Source organism: Neopelma chrysocephalum, unplaced genomic scaffold, assembly GCF_003984885.1.
Source record: "Neopelma chrysocephalum unplaced genomic scaffold, ASM398488v2 Primary Assembly neopelma1_68, whole genome shotgun sequence".
NCBI classification, from domain to species: Eukaryota; Metazoa; Chordata; class Aves; order Passeriformes; family Pipridae; genus Neopelma; species Neopelma chrysocephalum.
Window position 1 is genome coordinate 3,091,375 of NW_020897727.1, and position 22,164 is coordinate 3,113,538.

Sequence of the window (22,164 nt, forward strand, 5' to 3'; positions counted from 1 at the left end):
ACATGATGTGGAAGGCTGCAGCCCAGCCCTCAGCCTCCACAGTCATTAAAACGTTTAGAGCAGAGCAGCCCCTGCTGGGCGGGTGGCAATGGTTTAATGAGATCAGAGCTCCCGGCCCAGCACCGACAGCTTCACACACACCTCGAGTGCATATTTGGGACACACTCCCCTTCCTCTGGCTCATGCCTTCACCCAACAGTTTACCAGGAGATCCTTCTCAGATGGCTGGTGCATTTGGTAGTAGCTGGACACTAATTACTGTTCTTTCAGTGAATTGGAGGAGGGAGACACAGATGGATAGGACACAACATGGACAACTCATCAGCTGAGGGAAATCTGCTCTAGCCAAGAAACTCTCAAAACTTCCGTTCAGGAGCAGAAAAGGTATTGTATAATTGAGCTCTGCTAGAGCCAAACACCCCTTGAGTGCACTGATGTAAAGACCTCCCCTCCACAACTATTTTAAATTCAATCATTCTAGAGAGGACTACAAATGAAACTTTATTGCTTTCCTGTATTAGTCACTCATTCCTCTTGTAAAATGCTACATGAATCCCCTGAACTTCAGTGTCATCTCCCCTGTACGACTAACTTCACCAAAACAACTCAGTGCCTCTGCTCTTGAGGGAAACAGCCTTCCAACTACAACCTAGACAAAATTTTTGGCTTATATAGAGTGATATATGTCAAATTGCACTATCACATCCAAGTTTTGACAAAAATTATTCAAATCTTTGAAGTTTCAGACTTGAAAGACACTGAGTGCTCTCCTCTCCCATCAACAGGTCTTTGGAGTGAAGTGGATTTCACCAAATATGCCCTACTTCCTAACAAAACCACCATCGACAAAGCTCTAGTTAAGGATTCCTAATAGGGAAATTATTTCTAGGATTTTTTTTTTTAATTCAGCTGGATGTTTCTGTGAATGCAGATGTTTTCATCAGTGTTTGATCTAACTTCTTCTGCCATAAGTCACAAATAGAGCAACTAGGACCTATTTGGGGGCAAAGAAATGTTTTACTGAGAAGCCAAAGTTTCAGCTGTGACACACTAAAACTGTAGCACTTCACAGAGCCTTTTAAGCTTATTTTAAGATGAATTTTGGTCAATGTTGGGACTACACAACTGTCCCACACAACCCCCAGTGAGTAAACCATTAGTAGAAGCAACTACTATTTCTACATCTTGAGGTGAATGAAGAACCAAGAGGTTAGGCTACAATTCACTTTGTAATTTGGTACAATTATACAAGAGATCAAAGAGATCTCAGACAAGAAGCAATCATGCAATCTCAGTTATGGAGTCAATAGCTGTGACTTCATAATCCTTGTCAAAATGACTGTACATATGGCACATCTGGTTCCAATGTAGGATTAGAAATGCATCCTTCCATATTCCAAAAGTTCATATTTAAAAGGAACTTTAATGTAGCTGTCCCAGTGTGCCTGTGACAGGATGACAATTAAACTACATAAATTAGCAGGGTATATATGCGTATAGATACTACCAAATACATTAGGCAGTATACGGCAAATATTTTTGAACATTCAGAAACAGCTTTATAAGGATGACAGTAAAAAGCCTCATGGGATCAGTGCTTTTAAAAACACTTAAACCTATTTACAGTTTTATAACACACTAAAACTGCAGACTAATATTCAGTTAATGGCTTGCTAATTGCTGAGCCATCATGAGGAGGACTTCCTCTTGAGTAAGAAGAAAAATACTTTCTACAGTCATTCCAGCTGAGCAGACCTAGTGAAGCTGACAACTGAAGAGTGTCATGAATAGAAAGTGTCTTTGACAAAAGATATTTTCTCCTTATTTTCAGAAAGCAAATTATCGTAGTGGAAGAAAATATATTTCACAAACTAAAGTCAGAGTTTTTTATCTTTAACTCTTGTATTTTAAACCTATGGGTTTAGTTTGGCAAGTTGAGCTTCTTTTCTAGAAAATATACAAGTGAAAGGTAGAACACATCTAAAAAGCTTGACTTACAAAAACTATGATAATTGAAAAATAATTAAAAACACGTGTTTCTACTCTTTGCATCTGTATCATACATGTATGTTCTATTAGAAATGAGAACTTCTTTCTTTGGACACACTGTTTCCAAATAAAGCACAATAAAAATCACTTCAACCAACCATACCTGCAAGCCGATGGTGATTATGCTCATCAATTACAAACACTCCCTTTGCCCTACTTCTAGGGAATCTCACAATTTATCCTCCTTGAAATACAATACTGGTGGAACCTAAAAAGTCATCATTAGCTTTTCCCAAGCTACACATCTTCTACTCACTTTAACATCCCACCTGAAATGTGGTATTCTCCACTTGAGAGTTAATTTTTCCTGAGACACAAGAAGTCCAGGCTTCTGACAATACAACTGGTAGCTGACAAAGCAAAGAGTCTGCAGGAGGTTTGGTGGCCCTGCTCTGCTTGTGCTTTCAGAGCCACATTGCTTGCTGGGAAGCACAGATTCCAATCTCCCCATCTCTCAGGTTACCTTTCCAGTGATGAAGCTTTCAGGGCTTGATCCAAAGTCAATGAGAGTCTTTCAGTAAACATCAATAAGCTCTGGATCATACCCTGAAACACTTTGAGGACCATATCTAAGAATTGTTAAGTCTGTTTACCTCCCATCGTGCCTTTTTGTTTAAAGAGACAACATTCAGGATAAATAAAAGAAAAAGGCAACTAAAATATTTCTTCCAGCCCTGGTTTACATGGAGAGCTGAAGGAAAGAGAAGGGGTGGAAAGCGACCAGTGTGGTAACAGCCAGGACAAGTGACATATACAGTAACTCTTATGGAGAAAGTCAGCCACGCATTATTAGCAAACAGCAAATAAATAACTATACACTCTTCAGGGACTTCTCCTTTCCTGCGAAAATGTCACAGGCAAACTTGTGCACTAATCCAGGTTCACAAGCTTGCACACACTGGCTGGCTGCAGGGCTTTTCCCAGAGATTCTCTGTTTGTTCCTGTTTGTAAAGGGTTTTGTTCTAATCGTACTGCCCAGACACCAGCAGTCAGGTTCCCTTACTCCTCAGGCTTTTGTACCCTCACCAAGTTTGCTCTGCAGCTCCCAACTTCATCAAAGGACAGAAGGAAACCACCCACGGGGCAGCCCCTTGGAGCAACATTAGGGCAAAGAAAACCTTCCTTTGCACAATCGCCCCTTGGGAGGGAAAGAGGGATGTAGAAAGAGCTTTTGCTTTTCACTATTTCAAAAGGAAGGGGCGGGGGGGGCAGCGAGGACGCTGACATACCCTGGCGCTGGAGAGCCTGCAAACGGCCCGGTGCTGGCAGCCTTGCTGGAGTCCCGAGCTGCTGCCGCCGCTGCTGCTGCCCCCGGAGTATTTCTGCTTCACCATCCAGTCCTCCAGCCCTTTGCGAGCCAGAGAGGCGTTCACCGCAAAACTATCACCTAGAAAAGAGACAATGCCGTCGCTGAGCGCCCGCAGAGCCCGCCCGGCCCCCGCGGCCATCCCCGCTCCCGGCCGGGCTGGAGCTGGAGCCGGGGCTGGAGCCGGAGCCGGGGCGGGCACGGGGAGCGCAAACCGCGGCGGAAAGTTGAGGGAAGAGGAGGGCAGGGGGCCGGGGGCAGCCGGGCGGACCGGGGGAAGGCGTTCAAAGTTACTAGCAGTAAGGAACCATCCCTACCTTCTGGACTTTCTCTGGGTTTACAAACGGCAGCTAGGCAGATCCGGAGGAAAGTGTGTGAGGGAAATAATAAAGGAAGATCGTTAGATACCAGTATAAAATCACAGCAACAAACCGAGTAAAAATCCGAATAAGGGGAAGGGGCTAAGGAAGTAGCAAGTGAAAGGAACTAACCATGTTTCGAGTGAAGTTTCCCCATCTCTCTGCATTGATCTGCAATTACGATTCATTTGACTGTGTTCAGTAGGGTCAGGTTCGCTTGTTGTTATTTTTGTAGATATATAAAATCCCAGCGTGTTTAGAAATCCATGTGCTCCGCTTCTCCCTGCTAAGCACAAGCGAGCTCAAATCTCAGCTCCTCTCCTGCAGCACGGTCCGGCGTCCCCCTCTCCGCCCCAGCCTTCCTCCTCTCTCCTCTCTTTCCCAAAGACAGAGGCGGTTACAAAAGACCTTACTTCACCCACCGGGGAACATGATTGACACCTCATTGAGATTAGACCACTTGCAGGCAGCCTCCGCCTTCCCATTGGGCCGCGGCGGCAGATGAAAGGGGCGAGTGAGCCTTTTGGAGGCTCAAAAAGGAAGAAAGGAAAAAAAAAAAAAAGAAGAAAGAAAAAAAAAAAGGAAAAAAAAAAAAGAAAAAGGAGCAGCAGGGGCGCGTTTCACTTCCAGCCAGGCACGGGCGGCGGGGCCGGCCCCGCTCCGCGCCCCGCGCAGCCCAGCGCGGACAATGCGCGGAGCCGCCCCCGCCCTCCCGCCCGCCGGGCAGCGCCGCCCTCCGCGGGTGTGCGGGGCCCGCGGGCAGCGCTCGCTCCCTGCGGGGCCGCTCTGGGGGCCGCTCGGCCCCCGCCCGCCCAAAACCAGCGTCCCCGCACGGGCCGCGGGGTCGCCTCCCGGCCGCGCCTCCTCGCCAGGGATGCCGAGGGATCCGGACGGCGCGCAGCCCGCCCCGGGATGTCCGCACGCTGCCTCCTCTGTGCTCGGGCGCGGGGCTGAACCCCTCGTGTCCCTGCTTGGCGGTATCTGGATTGCAAAGGAAGCCAGTATGTCTGGAAAAGCGGTTGGAAAAGTCTGTTGACTTAGTCCTGCAAACTGTTTTTCACGGGCATCCCTTCGCACAAAAGTGATCCTAATGAAGTCACTGTTAACGCCAAAATGCAGTTTTCAGGGTCAGGTCCAGAACCCTTTCTCAGTGACTCAAAATGCTGGCAGCAAGAGGACAAAGTCTCTCTCAGCTTTTTTAAATTTTTAGTTAAGCAGATTAGATTTACAAAGAATCTCCCCTTCTTCTCCAACTTATGAATGGTATATTTTTTACATATAGCATAAATTAAAAGGAAACTTGCTGCTTCATAAAGACAATTCTCACAGTCATTAAAAATTTGCTTCCTTCTTCTGTCTGGTCATTATTTTTCTGTTTATGAAAATCACATCTCCCTTGAGATCCTTGTAGTTCAACTAGGAGAGATAAAAGGGAGTGCATAGTAGGTTCAGAACAAGAAAAAATGAACACTTCTGAGAATTTTAGTCAAGAAACTACTAGTCAAACTATGTAGGGTTTGACCCAGATGGGCCTGGTCCAAAAACTTCAAGGCCACATCTGTGCTTTCAAATCCATACGTTTCAAGCACAGGGAGGAAGGAGTTAGACTTGGGAGCTCATCTGAAAAAAAGATTCAAAGCATATGTAGTAACACTTCTGCAGGGAATTGGGACCGGGAGAGGAGGGTCAGGCTTGGAGCTCATTTTTAGAAGGAATTCCAAAGCACATGGATGTGGTGAAGTTCTGGTATGAAACAACTACACAGCACAGCCAATGCAATGCCATTAAATGAACCATTTAAAGCCAAATTGTTCTTTGGATGATTGCAAAGTCATTTCTCCCATTATTTCAACTATTTATCTGTCTAGCAGAGGAAACACTTGCATTGTGAAATGCAGCCATTGCAACAGCATCAATCACTTGTCAAATATCTAATAACATGTTTCTTCTGTGAATCTCTTTTTTACGTATTTTAATAATTTATTTGGCCCATTTTTTCTGTTGTGTATTTAAAATGACATATTTGTTCCTTTGAAGATTGCCTCTTGTTTTGGGGAGGAGAAAGAGGGGAAGAAAGTGATTAGATGAAGCAAGGCTCCTTGGGGCATGAGCCTCACCTAGACTGTGAAAACTTGTAAAAACTCTCTGATGCACATTAAGAAATTTGAAATTGTAATACCAATTTTATTTTCTCCTCAGCTTGGCATAGATTCAAGTACCCTTTTAAAACTTCATCGGGAAATATTTTATTTGGAATATCACTGTTTACAAGAAATTTATCCATTTATCTTGTGAAATGGTGCCTCTATCATTCAGCTCTTAGGAACAAAACGAGGCCTTAGAAATGTCACGAGTTCAGCAGGTCTGAACAAGTGGCTGGGGGAAGAAGCCCTTGCTTTCACAGCAGATTACAGAGGTCCACTTGTGTCCCAGTTATGGAAATGAAGGACTTGTGTTGGTAACACCGTCACTCTTGAGCAGTACTGCTTTCACATACGCAACATTTGTTAGAGTTTAAAGCAAGCCTTTTTTAGTTACAGGTGATTACATACCCCACAAAACCAAGGTTTTCACAGGAGAGCAAATGTGACAAAAGCATCCCAAATGTCAGTAACAGACTCTGTGTACAATGGGATTCATGACTGTACTGCTTGGGCATAGGAGTAACAAAATTACAATCAAGTTAGATTACTCTGAGTATGAATCTCAACTGCAACTAATTCTTCCTCCACCTGGGAAAGAGAAACTTTGAGCTATTCTTAAAGAGTCAAATCTTGCAATTCTTAGCATGGTTTTGCTTAGACAAATTCCAGTTGTCTCCAGGGAGATTTAGCATGGTATAACTAAACAGGACCTCAAGATTTGACTCGGTAGAATTATAATGATCCTCAAACTACAGGGACCTCAAGGCATACTAAGCCTTTTGTTTTTTCTTCCATGGAGCCACAAGTGTGTTAAGTAGTGACGTCTAGTAAAATATCAGAGTAAAGTAGACCATTCACAGAACAGTACTAATGATTAAAGGGTCTCTAATTCAACCCAGTGACCCCAGTGGAATTCTCAAAGTTAGAAAGTTATGACGTAGAGTATTATTCATTGCCCTTTCATTAGTGCTGACTATGCTCTACTTTTTCAGAAGATGGAAAACCCTTTTGAACCTCACTATACTATAAACTAGTTGATGATAGGAAATGTATTTTAGCCAAGGAGCAAGTGAATAAGGCCACTCTGGGAATTAATTTTCAATATTCAATAGCATAGCAGAATTAATTGCAATATTTGCAATAGCAAGAGTTATATCATTGGTTAGACTGAGAAGAAACTGTTGCAGGCTTCACTGACACACTCATAAAGTCCCTATGACCAGTGGAGAAGGCCCAGCCCTGTACAGCACACAGGTCACATGCCAGAACCACTGACACCCACGGCAGAATAGGGCTCTGCTTGGTGCCTGAGACAGGATGGCAGCAAAGCACCCCTTCCCTCCAGGCTACTGCTTCCTACATGTAGGAGCAGAGGGAGGAGGGCTAATACATATGATAGATGAAAGCATCACACTGGTTCTTCTATCTGGGTAATGGGGCATGTGGTAGGATACCGCTTTCCAGTTCTTCTGCTTTATCTCTTTCCTTTTCTTCCCTTCTCCTGCCATGCTCCCATCCAGCTGGAGGTGAAAGAAGTCAGGTATTGGCCTGCCATGGTCAGGTGCTGTTCTCTTCCATCTGGAAGTGGCATGCAGGTCATGCTGGACGACCTCCAGAAGAAGTGAATGTTGACATGTGTTTTTTAAAGTGGAAAAACCCCATCTAATTCTAAAAAAAAACTAAAATGTGCACATAGAGGCAGTAAACTGCAAGCTGCATGGCTACTCCTCTGCATGAAATAATCTAAGCCCATATTGTACAGAAACACTTTAAGAAAAGGTTGCTCAGTTGTGAAAGGAAAAACTTATAAAACTACATGTTTCTAAAGACACTTCTGGTGCTCTCAGCACCATTGCTGGGGACGACGTCAAACATATCTAAGCTCTTAAGATTTCCAGGGTCCAGCTGATACAGAATTTTTATCCTCATCTCTCTCAGAATCACAGATGGTCACAAACCAGACAGGATGTCCCTTTGGACCACTTCTAACCAATCCCTTTTTACTCCATCAACAAAGAATTGCCTACAGCCGTGATATCCCTTCAACAATTGTCTCAATCACTGTCCTGCTCTCAAAGTTATGACCGATCCTTTTAAGAACATTTAAATTTTGTTTTGGTGACCATATGAGTGCTTTGATTGCTCATTCCCAACACTCACTAATGGGATGCCTGTCACAAGACACTGTTTTAACCAAGGCCTTTGTCCTTGGTACCTATGGTTTTGGCAGTTTTTTCAGCTCTTCTGCCTCAGGCATTTTTGCAATCTGGCATGTTAGCACCTACTGGTTTTAGCAACTTTGCAGCCTTGGCTTCTTGCCTCAAAGCTTTGGCATGAGTCTGCACTATGGTATCCTTTCAACTCTGAACATACTCGCTTCACAGGTTTTCCTTGGGTTTTTCTAGGATGTCAGCAACTGCCCTAACCCTAGAGGGGGAAGGAAGACTGATCGGCAAGTTCGCACAGTGCCTGCGCAGCAGAAAGATGTCTATCGCAAATGAGCACATTCACTACATCACTTGCCAGATATTGCACATGCTCAGGTACCATGAGACATTTTTTCCAGGCCTTCTTTAAGATTATCCCTATACATCTTCTGAGAGCCTGTGATGATTGGCTGGCAAACTTCATAGCCTCAGACTGCTAAACCACTATGTGTCCATGCTCCAGTGGATACAGCTTCCATTATCAAAGTATTTTCTCTTTTACCTATCTTCAAGCCAAGAAAACCCATCAGATAGAGATAGTTCTTGGGTTTAAAAGGGCTGGTAGTTCAGGGTGACAAGTGCTGATTCAGCAGATGAGATGTTTTCTACAACAACCACCAAGAGACAACTAGTTGTCCTTTGTACTGCCTTCAACAAAAATACTCCTTCCCAGGTAGTGTCACATCTTCCTTTCATTGTATTCAGGGAAACGAATCAGAAGACTTGAAATGGAAGAATCCATGGTGATGAGGATATAGGTTCATGCCAGGTTAATCTTTGTTCTCTCCATCTGAAAGTCCAGGTCAGCAACTGCCTTCAGTGAAGGCTTGAGTTTAGAAGTGCTTTGTCATTGTGAATTACTAATTGTCATCTGTTGTGTCCTGCAACTTCTCTTTCAAAGGACTTTGCATAGCCAACTCAATAATCCAGATTTCAGCTCATCAGAAAACTGGAAAGGTGAAAAAAACAGTTGATGCTACCTAAAACAAGTGAGAGACTCTTGCTAACATGTATCTCTCTATAGCTGAGGAAGCTGGGCCAGGGCTTTCCCAGCAACTTAGAAGCAACTGACTTTTTCAGTATATTTTACTGAGTGTTGGATCTAGAATCTGTTTGCTTGGAATCTGACTGCAGATCCACCAAAATGAATTCAAAGATCATACAAAATTACTGGGAATTTTTCTGTCAAAGTTTCCCTAAGGAAAACACAGTTCCTATCCAAATAAAACGAACTTGCAGCTTATTTACAAATCCAAAACTGTGAATGTCCTTCATAAAACGGAATCTTTGAGATAATTTAAAGTGTGATTTTTCTGAGTTTCTTTTTCCAGTGGATACTTTGCTGAGATGAAATTTGCTAACAACTGTAACAATATGCAGAGAAAGAGGAAAAATAACTTTTGCCAACAACATGTATAGTGTGCTACACATAAAAAGAAAAGAAGCAAAGTAAAAAGTACTGCCATGACTTCAATAATCAGAACCTTTCCTTTAGCATCTAAGAAATGACAAGTAAGAAAGTTTTAATATAGGAGAGGATTTTTATTTGCATTTCTTAACAATAAGGGTGGTTTATATTCCACCTGGTGTCTTTTCTCACATCATCTTTTATGGGCTTCTCTCAGTGACAAGTACCTTTGTACAAAGGTTTCCTCCCCCCTTCTCCCCCTTCTCTGGTTCTAACTCTCTAGCAGGCTTCAGCATACAAACACAATGGGAGCATTGAAAGGAAGACAGTGGGACACCTCCTTTGATCTTGTGTTCTAATAACTTGTGTATGTTTGTGTCCAAAAACAATGTTCCAAGGCTGTGAGGACTGCTGCTGCCGAAAAGAATACTCATCACAGGGGCGGTGGAATAGTTAAACTGTATTCAGGAGAGTAAAGTACTGGCCAATAATGTAAACAGCAGACTGTAAACTCTCTAAATGCTTTGATGACTGAAGAGAGCCCCACTCCACAGCTGACGACATAGAACAACATAGGTCTGTTCAAAGCATGGCACTGAGGGTCACCATTAAATCATACAATTCCCTATTACTTTTCATACCCATTCTAGAGGATACTCACTGCACACGGACAAAAGAAACGTGTCTTGCGTTAAAGCAAATGGCTACTGTCAGATAAGCCAGCTGAGCTCCTCCACTCTGCTGCTGCCTGATCAATGTTGTTGGGGTTTTTTCAAACTACGAGAAGCTGGATTTGTGTTTTAATTTTTCATTTTGTGACTCACCGAGGCTTTCCTTTCTAAAAAGGAAAAATTATTGCTAGAAAAATAATTGGCATGGGAACAGAAATAAGACCAGTCAGACCTTACACAGGGAGCACATTGCTTGTGTAAAGTCACTTCTGACAAAGTGGCAACCCCACAGGAAGGGGTGGAGGAAGGAGAAAGTCACTTGATCACTGTCCTATTATTTACAACTATGGCTGGGTAAAGTCTTATACATTTACTTATATTGTCCCATATTGACAAATCCATGAACTTTGGAAAAAAAATGTAACAATCAGGATCTGCACCTATGTTTTGTATTTAGACTCCACCTCTGGAACCAACAGATTTGAAACTACAGAGTTTGACAGACACCCAGGCGTGATTTTTAATATGATAGCGTTTGCAAAACTCTCATGAAATGTGAAAGGCTTGAATTCAATGTGTGTTGGTTCAGCACAGCACTTCTATGTTAGTTTTGCTTGTTTTTTTAAAAATAAGCATAAAGTTTATTGAAGTCCTGTTGCTATAGTAAACAGGGTTGGTGCTGTGCTTACAAATAAGTGTAAGAAGTGTTGAACTTAATAGGTATCTGAAAAGGATGAAAAATGTTAGTAAAACTACCTTTTAAGTTCTCTATGAATTACAATTCCAAAGTGTTTTCACAAACACTCATAACCATATCATACTGGGAAAGAAAACTTTACTCTAAAACCTGTGCCTAGACCACCATTTTACTGTACAAATCTGGCACCAGTAACTTGCCACAAGTATTTTGTCATTCTAAAATAAACTTGGCTATAAAAGAATGTCTTCTTTTGAACATTGAGATAGAGCAGAATGAACATTCAGGTTTATTTTCAAGCTGTTTTCATGTGGAATTTTTGCTCAGTACCAATTTTCCCCACAGGTATGCTGTGCACACTAAGGAGGGGTGTTGATGCAAAGCCTGTGATGCAGCAGGTGTCCAACAACTGATAGAGGTGAGGAGCAGAGGCACAGAGAGTAGACCTTCTCCACTGCACTGTGTGTGCTTCTGCTCTGTGGCACCGAGCAGATCTGGGCTACCTGTAGCCCACAGACATCATGGGAATGAATTACACAAGACTACGACAAGAAAGATCCCAACTGTTGACTACAGATTCTCAGTAACTGCATGCAAGGGGCCCAAAAAGTGTGGTCCTGGCTCAGTGCTCAGCATTTTTGCAGCTTACCAAAGCTGTTGAATCAGCAATAGACCTGTTTCAGGCATAGACCCAGGGAGGTAGAGGCACAGAGCAGCAGTGAAGAGCGTGTTAGCACTTCCCAGCACAGCACACACACACTCCAGGTGATGAGACACAGACAGAACCCCATGTGCACTGAATTCCTGGCAAGAAAAGCAGAAACCACTAACACAGTTCAACTATACTGAGGCAACCAGCACAGCACAAACACCTTGCTCTAAAGTATCCTTGCTGTTTACACATATTCTCTAAACTTCACTGTGAAAAACAGCTTTGTTGTCAAAATTCACTTATTTTTTTCTTACAACATGCATCCAATGGAGCCATAACACTGTCTCATGCAGATAAGACACTATCTCAAATGAGCTTAAAACCAAAGACTTCTTCAATTTTACAAGGAAATTTCTGGCAGATGGTCAGACATGAAACGACCAAGTAAACTCTTTCAACATATAATTCATACTTTTCAGCTTTTCTTTTACCATTAACTGTCAGTGATACAAGACTTTGCATCTGCCTAGTGCATTACACATTAATCTGTGTGCTGGCCTCTTCACTGTACCACAGCAACATTTTCTTATGGCATTAATGACATAATCATTGCATTCAGATAGGCTGCATTAGTTTGAATGAAGTGAAGATAACCCATGGAGATCCACTTTGCTGCTCTATTCCACACTGCGTCCTTTTGCATTGTGTATTTTCAAATACATGACTGAAGCTACAGGAATTCTGCAATTTGCATAAAACTAACAAGCCCTCAATTCTTCTCCTAGCATTCATAACTTTGCTGTGGTGGTTTTGAACTGGTGCCAGACCATGTCTGACCAGGGCAGCATTTCTGCCAGCATCCTGCAAAGGCAGGGTGCATCCTAGCAGGCTTTGCCTTTGCCTCTCTTCCGTCAGCCAAAGGTCAGGCAAATGAAAGGCCTCAGGCACATCGACCACACACCTTGTACTTCCTCACAGCATTACCTACTGCCCTCACTCGTGGAAGCTTCTTGCAATGCCTTAAGAGAATCCTTCCCTATAAGACTCCTTCAGTATTGTGAGGCAGATACAGGACTGTGGGCTGGATCACTGAGGCTAATACTGCCTTCACACAGTAATAGATCAGAAATAGTCTATTATTTATTCAACCAAACGGAGATTTTAAAACACACAAACAAACTCCTGAAAATATAGGAGGTAGAATTCATCTCCCTCTACAGTCAATGGAGAGAAATAGGTGATTCATGTGACCTATTTCATATGTCTTTATGAAGTTGAGATGAATCATCTTCTAAAAGTACCTATTAGGATATGATTTGTCTCATCTTAATATAGACATTTAAAATAGGTCAGATGAACAGGCTATTCCCCTCACTTGGCTGTACTGGACACTAGGTGACTAGATCAAGTGAAGATATTGGAGGTAGCTAAAGCTGGGTGAGATGCATTCCATTTTGCACATGGAGTAAGACTTTAAGGTTCCTTTTCCCCCTGGTCTTGAAAGGAGAGATGATTTTTTTTTTTAGCACAAAAATAATTCTCCTGATGATATGTACTGCAAAATATTTAGGAGATCAGAAGGAACAAATTGCTACTAAGCTGAACAAGGCTGAAGTCAGCATGTACAAAAGCCTGAGAGATCACACCTTTGTCACCATACAGAAGGCAGTCAATGTGTAAAGTTAAGACTGTTAATGTGTGCTAAGCCAATTTCTGTATGTATAGTTGTAGCTGTTGTGGAACGTTTCAAGGGGTATTTTCTGTTTCTGCAAGGAGCAAGAATGTCATCATGAAAAGTTTCGAACTGCTCTGGTCTTAGGGTCTCCTCTAACCAGCCTCCTTGTGCAGACAGACACTGTCCAGTGACCAGCCCAGCCACTCCCATCAACCTCAAGCCGAGAAAACAGGAAAGAACTGTGCAGTCTCTAGTCCTCTGATATTCCTAACCAGCTAAAGAGTGGGAGTACCTTACCTTACACAATAGGCTTGAGAAAAGATGGGCAAACCAACATAAGGGAAATCCACTGACACTTTCTAAATACGTAGAAGCCTTTTCAAACTCAAGAATTCCCTGAATAACAACTTGTGAGAGACTGAGATGATTGAGTGGAAGTATCAGGATATATTAACCCTATTATATTCTTCCCCAGGCATCTGCTTTTGGTCACCGTTAGAGATCATTGCCCTGTTCAGCAATTCATAATCTACCTCCCACAAAAAAATAAAGTGGATCATGAGTGTTTCAGACCAATTGAAGAAGTTCAATTAGTATTGTCGCCATGGAAGAGAGGAAGAAAATTCTTGCACTGAGTTCAGCTAAGCCACTGAGCTGGTCTGGAGGCTCCATACTGATTTCAAGAGACCCATGAGGTACAATTCATTCTCTTTATGTCTGAGTAGCTGTACAATAATATCCACATTATTAAAATAAAATCTTGTTTCATAAGACAGTTTCCTCGTATGTTCTGAGTATTTCCTACTGAGAGTGGGAAGGCATTAATAAAACTGGATTTAAAATTCTACAAATCAGCATAAATCTCTATGGAAAAAGAATATACTTCAGCTCTTCCCTGCTGTTGGATTATTGTTGAATACCCTATGGTTCTCCACAAATTCTTTTCTGTAGCACAAACCAATGAGACGGATAATGGAACTTTTGTTTATAAATTCTATATTCTCTTTACTGTAAAGTCTCATATTTTAATAGCTCATCTTTCACACAATGGAAATGTACTCAGAATTATGGCCCCCTGGCAAACAGTTAAGGAGTTTAAATTTATCGGTCTTAAATCAGGTCAAACAGGACTAACAACCTAAAAGATAACATAGCCTCCTCCTGGTCACTGACAAAGAGTTTTAACACTATTTCGCTCCTGTATTGGTTCTGTGGGTACAGCACTGCTGTTGCCTCCAGATGGACTTCATACTGCTGATCACAAGACTCTGAATCCAGCAGTTCAGCCAGGTTTCAGTCCAGCTCCCTGTCCACTCATCTAGACCACACTTCATCAGTTAGTCAGCAAGGATGTTACTATGTTAGACAGTATCAAAAGTTCTACTAAAGTCAAGATAAACAATATCCACTGCAACATCCACATTTCATTATAGAAGGCTACCAGGTTTGCCAGGGATTACTTCCCTACTTCACAATCAATGCTAAGCACTCCCAGTCACCTTCTGTCCTTAGCATGCTTGGAAATAGCTTCCAGGAGAATTTTCTCCATTGCCTTCCCTGAGATCAAGGGGAAGCTGACTGGCCTGTAATTCTCAGATTCTCCTTTTTGCCCTCCATGAACTTATGTGTCACATTTGCTTTGCTTCAGTCCTCAGAAACCTCCCCCCATAGCCATGACCTTTCAAGGAGAATTGAGATATCACAGTGATATCAGCCAGCTCCCTCGTGAGTGCATCCCCTCAGTTCCCACACACTTGTGTACATCCAGCTTCTTTAAACACTTCCTAAGCTGATATTATTCCACTGAGGGAACCTGACATTATTCCATTGAGGGCAAGTTTTCATTGCTTCAGACTTTCTCATTGGACTCAGGAACCTGGGATTGCTGAAGGTTGGTCTTACCAGTTGAGAAAGAACCGAAGAGTTCACTGAGTACCTTGGCCTTCTCCGTGTCTTTTGTCAAAGAGCCCAACGCCTCATTCTGTAGCAGACCCACATTTTACCTGCTGATACACTTGCAGAAGCCCTTCTTGTTGCTCCTCCCATTCCTTGCTCTATTTGAGTCCAAGTGGGCTTTGGCTTTTCCAGCCCAACCCCGCATTGATATGAGTTGCTGGAGCCTACACTGTGGAACACACCTGAAGGTTGTGTCTAGGCTCTATTACAAACTCAGTGTGCCAACCTCAGAAGTAAACATGGAATGGTCTTTTGTGTACAAACTGGCAGGAGACTGATTTTGCAAGGACCACATAATATCCCTGACATCCATAGTTTTCACTTTAGCAATTAAAAGAATCCAGATGTGACTACCTGCATTCATTTAAAGTAAATGAAATGGAAGTAAATATTACAAGCAAATACAAGAGTTTAAAAACTGCTACAATGGTCCAAGCCTTTGTCAAGCTTACAGCTGGGATCAGAGCTGTGCAGAAAGTAGATTTTCTGCTTTGTAGGAAATTTCACAATTTTTTTATTGTTCTAAAAGAGGAAAAAACACTTCACATTTTCATAAATTTTTTCATGTTCTTTTTGGGTTGAAACTGATTTTTCTGATTTTTAGGCTTTTTCTATTACAAAACAGTTTGTCTTCCTAATCCTAAACAGTGGGCTTAAAAAGCTACTTTACAAGGTAAAAATGTTCTATTCCAAAAATAAAAAGAGTTTCTGTTTCAAGTCTATTCAAATATTCTGCTCCAATATTTTAATACATAGAAAATTGTCAGAAGTGAAGCATTTATATGGCTTGCCATTTTGCAGTGAAGAGCTGCCCCACAATAAATTTTCTGACCAGTTCCAATTCGAAACATGAGAGAATACAGGGATTATATTTACAAGTGGTTTTGTATCTTCAATAGTATTACTCATCCCTTTCATCTCTTAAGGGCAAAGATGACTCAGAAATCATGATTGAAAGTTCAGACCCTAGATATAACAAATATAATAATTATATTTATTATTTTATCTTATTGTAAAGATTTAACATATCATCTGGAAACATAGTATCCAATTCTGTTTAATCTGATTCTTTATTTACCTAAATTCATCTTTCTGGGAATTTTAGTGAGGAAGGTATACTTTCATTTCATGAGCGTTTCAGTCTGTCTATTCCAGCTCTACTATAAAGGAAGAACATATTAGTTTTTCCAGTTTCCCTTCCACCCAAACTGCAAGGTGCCTCTGATTATGCTAAACATTTTGGCTAGCTAGAGCCAGTTAGCTTTGTTTATTTTTATACTGAAGATTTTTACAGTTGCTTTGTTAGAACACCAGGGCTTTTTCACCAATGAGATGCAAAAATTAATAATATTTTGTTTGCTAATGCTGAGTTGACAGTCACAACATACAGCATCCAGACTAATCCTGGACAAGAACTCTGTGCCCATCAGATACTCCAAATAGTACAGCCATAATCCTATTAAAAAGATAAAATAATATAAGAGAAATAAAACCTAAAAGGAATCTTAAGTATGTATATTCCTCTTTAGGCTTCACAACTGAACAGTCCCTCTAAAGCCATCACATTTCATTACAGTGGAGCTTTCTGGTCCAACCCCATGTATAGAAAAGGCTCCTGCATCCTTGAGTTCTTTGCTGCCTGTATTTGGCACAGATTTTGAGTATAGGATGAGCATCTGACCTTCAAAAAAAATCTTAAATTCAGAATATATAAAATGGGCTGCTTAGCCATTCTTCTTATTTCTAAAGGAGATTAAATGCAGTTGAAGAAACTACACTGCATTCAGAAACTGGAACCTTTGGAAGAAAGGGTGACATTTTCTCAAAAAGAAAAAGTCCACAGACTAGGACTTTTCAACTGTTTCAGTATAAAAGAGCCAAATATAAAAAGCAGGAAACCATTCTGTACTTTCAGAATAATGTGAAAAAGACAACCCAAGAGAGCTTTAATACCTGAAATGCTCTTAAATCCTAAAGAAAGACTTTTTGTAATACTATATCAAAAGGGGAAAGGGAAATAGCCCAACACAGTGCTTTCCTTTTTTCAGCATGATATGGATGTGGAAAGTATGTTAATTTCTGTATTCTCAAAGGAAAACAAATAGCATAAACAGACAGACAGAAGAGGAAGAGAGAAGTATGTTTAAAATAATAGCGAAACCCACCACTCATTTAAGCTGTTAGCTCTGGGAAGGCTCAGGCTGTGTGTCCAATCACAGGACCTACAGTTTATGCCAAGGCTTGTTTCAGATGCATTCTGCACCAACTCCACCAAACGCAAACACAATTAGAGCATTCAGCATCAGACAGTAGGAGATCCCCTTTGATGTTGGGATAAAATGAGGATATGCATGGTTTTGTCCAAAATGACAACCATCCCAGGTTTACTAATGGGTATCTAATAGAAAAAGAGAACTTTATGATGCTCATTAATTACCAAACTGTCATGTGCTTCTGGCAGAAAGAAAGTAATCCTCTTCTCCAGATTAGACAGCCACCACAAAGGACTTCAAAGAACTTTCAGTCCCCTCCCCTGAGAGCTGCCTTGCATAAACCTCACAGCACTAACCGTGCAAATTAAAAGAAGGGAGCAGTTGACAAACCCTTCCTGATACATGCGCAGTCTATTGCTGTTGGCAGTTCAGACACGAGCCCTTATTCTGTTGGCAGATGTGCACATCCTCTATACATAAAATGTGCTCTAAAATTCACACAAAACTTTACAAATTATCAGTAAACAGTGCTTTCCATTCTTGTCTTCAAACCTGGAGATATTTGTGCCGAAGACCCTTTGGTGGCAATAAAAAAATCTTTTTTAAGAACATGAAAATGTAGAAGAAATTTAGCTGAAACTCTAGTTCTCAGAAATTTTCCTCAGATGCTTTTCTTAATAAGGAGCAGCTAAAGTATGCCTTTTTCTAGCAATTCGCCACAATGGGTATAAAGGGCTACAGAAATCATCCAGTATGAGAATGGATGTGTTAGGGAGCATGAAGCACTTACAGTGATTCCCCTAGTTTTAAATGGTCAGACGTTTATGGAGTTGGAGATTTTGCTTTCAGCACAAATTCCTTCCCTTGCTCTTACATTTCTACAAACTCCTTATATGTAACTTTTTTTTTTCCCAGGGACTGAACTACAGACTTCAAAGTAGGCAATACATTTCACATATTTATGATTGTCACCCAAATGCATGTATTTATGGCTGTTTTCACAAAGGTCTGAAACAGTGATAAAGTCTGAATTGTCTCTCAGGAGGAGCAGGGGGATGGGTACTTCTGATGTTTGGATGACACATGAATTCTAGATGACAGGATTGTGTTCTTGAACATATTTGCCTTGTAGTTTTTTTCTATTTACTCATGTAGATTCAAATCACTTTACTGACAAGGTGAAAGACGATGAGCCTCATTATGATTTGGAATCTGAATATTCTCATTCGAAGCATCCCAAGCAGTACTTGGTTAAAGTTGTGTATATTGGTCTTACTGGACAGACCAAGCATTTAATAGGTGCCCTACAAATTTTAAATTTAAATAAGGATTTTCTTCAACCAATTTGACAGATTTTTCAGAACAATGATTGCCAGAAGCACACTGCTATCCAAAACAGGACCGGTTTTATGTTTACCAAGAACATAAAAAGTCCAGGGGAAGTAGTGCTGAGAGACAAACAGAACTAAGGGTTCAGAGGAAAAGTAATAATCATAGGGACCATCAAAAACTTTTATTCATAGTGCTTTCAGATAGCACCTCTTTGGTACATCATGGCAAACCTATTCCAAACCCTGAACTATTTGAAAGCTTCCCTCCTTCCCAAGTAATGTGTGTGTTGCTTCTCAATTTTTAAGTAGTAACAAAAAACCTAAGAGAAAATAGATTTAGTTTTCCTTCTTTTTTTTTTTTTTGAATGAGCAATCTAACATCCTTGAAAACTCTAGGGTTGCATCAGAAACATCATGTATTCTGAATACGTGACCAACTTAGGTCACAGTTATGTATGTAAAATACTAAATGAGACTGGCTGAAATTTGTTATTAATATTTTTAGTGAAAGAATCATCTTTTTGAGGGGCAAAAACAAAAAACATTTCAATGGAAATAAAATTTTTGTGGTACAGAAATATCAAGAACTTAGAAAATAATGTCAGCACAAAACTGGAAAAGGGGGGATTTTGTCTGAGAATTCTTTCACTTTTCTCCTTCCATTGATTTTATTTGAGGATCAAAAATCTATTTCTTGATTGTCTCTACAGTTAGACCCTCCATTGTCTCTTTTGATCATGAAACATATTCCTTTCTAGAGTACTCTTTTTTTTATATTAATAATTACTAAGGGCCTCAACATTTCCAAATTGCCATGAGCAGAATTTTTACTTTCCTATCAGCTCTCCAGGAAGAGCATTTATAATGGGCCCAGTTATACATGATGAAATAAAAATTTAATATTTGAATGTGAGACAGTCTGTGTTTGGTCAGATACAAAGACGCCACCTGATAGCTTCCAGCCCTACACTGGGGGAAAGACAAGCACTGCTCACACTGAGGAGTCAAAAGAAATACAATCATAACCACTGAAATGGTACTTTTGTATTGTGCTATAGAAACTTTCCTGATTGTATCTCTACAGATTCTTTCCTTCCCAGTAGAACCTTTTAAAAATACTTCTTAATATACTATGTGCTCTTGATGCCACTACTTCTGTATAATCTGCTATTTTCTCTGGGATGAAACCATCACAAATTGTTTTAAATTATTAATAAAGACAGACCAAGCTTTTTGATTAGTTTGCAAGTTAGCTAAAGATGACCAGAACTTGTAGGCTGAACGATCATAGGACTTTCTTTTCTGCCCCTTTTCAGAGGTTATCACTACAGCTGAAAATCCAATGTCCATCTTCACTTTGCGCTTGCAATTCAGCTGATACAAAAAAGCAGGACTTAGTCTTTGGCACAACATCCTCTGTCAAGAACATCCTCCTCGACCTTCTTCCCCAAAGACAGTCAAGAAACATACAGTCAAGGGTAAACCACTCCCGGCTTGGTGTCATGGGCGTGCATTTCTGAGGCAAGTTCTCTCCTGGTAGGTGAACAAAAGCAATGCATTCATACTATTTCCACCCCCTTAAATTCATCTATAATTTTTTGTCACAGTAAGACTAAAATCACAGTTAATTCCTGAATGGATATGTTTCTGTGGACACATCAACTTCCACAATATGCCAACAAAAATGTGACTCACTTTGTTGTCTCTTTTCTCTAGTGAACATCAACAGATAATTCTTGTTTCAAAATACTCTGGTTGGCACCAAACAAACAAGTAATTCTCCTGAATGTGAAATAATTTCCATTAGTTTCCCTTTGGTTAAGTGACAGCTGAAAGAAAAGAAGTCCTGGAAAAAATCTGGACGGGAATGATCCTTGCAGGCAAAAATTGAATTGGGTTCAATTAAAAAATGCAGTCACAGTGGGGTTTGCACTGAATTTTTGTGCTGCGTTTTTGAGCACATGAAAGAAGCAATGAAAGAACAAATGAAGGCAGTAAGAAGAAATCCAAGGCAAACAGAGGTGATATGATCTGAGAAGAGATAAGAAAAAGAGTTTTAGATTAGAGGGCTGTGTGGACAAAGGCCTGGATCTGTGAATCCCGTATTTAATCCCAGCTGTGCTCAGGAGAACAGGACGTGGTGCATATTCTTTGTAGATGAACAGATTTGTTCCAGAGAAACACTTCACTCCATAGTCAACTTCTCATCCTAAAAGAAACAAGCTAAAATTGGCGAGCCCCTTAGGTCAAAAAGAGATTAGTGGTGTTAGCAATGAGGTCTGAAGCATAAGCACAGAAATTTCCAGTTGCTATTCCTGCTCAGCCAAAGTGCAAGCTCTAGCATTTTTTCAGTTCAATTCAATGTCAAACTCAAATGAATGGCTCACAAGTTGGTCAGAAAGGGCACGAGGTTTTTCAGCAGTCACTTAGTCCCATCTAGCACCAATGATGGTCCAAAAATTTTTCCCCTCCAAAAAACTGCATTGTTCCAATCCAGGACCAGCCCTTGATATGCTTGAGCCAGCTCAGGGCATAACTGGCCACAGCATGACTAAGATGTAAAAGTCAGGAGGGAAGGAAGAGACCCCACTTGAACTGGCAAAAGACTTGAGGAAAATTATATCTCTGGCATATTCAAGTTCTTGTAACATCTTCCAGGATAAACAGGCAAAGAACCAGTTTATACACAGTCAGATGCATCTGGACTTGCAGATCAAGATCAGGGTAGAAAAGAAGCAACAGTCATTCCAAGAGACTGTGAATTTGCCAATAGAACTTGAACCTTTCCCTTTTCTTCTCAGCAGCACACTTCACAGGAAGACAACTGGAGCTGAAAGAGCTGCCAACTGATTGCTGTGAGCTGAGACAGCACAACTCAGAGCCTGATCCTGGGAAAGCAGAAGTATGAAGGATTTTGAGATGTTTCTGTGCAATTAAAAACAGCAATCAATTCAGTTGGTAGAAAAAAAGAGTAAATGGGAACAACTGAGACATTAAATTAAGTTATTAAACGTTCTAGCATGACAGAATTTCCCCTGAAAAGATCTGGCCAAGTCCTCAGATGATCATAGATACACATAGGTCTGAAGAGTATAGGAGGTTGATTTGGGAGTTTTCCAGAATATGAAAACTTCAGCACGTATGAGGAAGAGGAAGAGGAACCCTTTTAGTGGTCAGCAAACTGTGACTGGGCAATTTTAAGAGTTCATTCATCCCTTCCATACACACATACATACAAACGCACACACAAGGACTGCTCCTTTTCTAGTCTACCCATGAGTCAAGTTTTTACAGATTGAACCCAGAGTCCAGTGGTGGAGAGTGAATAAAATAAGAGTGGTGCTTTGGAAGAGGTAATGTTTGTGTTACATAGTGCTGTACCCCTTGACAACAGATTTCAGATCAGTAGGGCATTTCTACTTGAATTCTCAGAAGAACAAATTGATGATCTGGACAATCCATATATTGCTGCTATAGCTTTATAGATTTAAACCAC

The 22,164-nt window shown here is 40.9% G+C and overlaps 1 protein-coding gene across 2 annotated transcripts in view; it reads right to left on the minus strand.

Annotated features, from left to right (window-relative positions):
• NKD1 (NKD1, WNT signaling pathway inhibitor) overlaps positions 1–4,141 on the minus strand; it is a 112,232-nt gene extending 108,091 nt beyond the window's left edge. Inside the window, exons 1-3 of one of the 2 annotated variants that reach the window (XM_027685041.1) lie at positions 3,847–4,141; positions 3,673–3,705; positions 3,279–3,436 (exon numbers count right to left, since the gene is read on the minus strand). In XM_027685041.1, the coding sequence (XP_027540842.1) occupies positions 3,279–3,436; positions 3,673–3,705; positions 3,847–3,871 (216 nt within the window). In that variant the 5' untranslated portion in view covers positions 3,872–4,141. The remainder of the gene's footprint in view (positions 1–3,278; positions 3,437–3,672; positions 3,706–3,846) is intronic. The other variant, XM_027685040.1, reaches the window with a different exon arrangement.
• Positions 4,142–22,164: the final 18,023 nt, after the last annotated feature.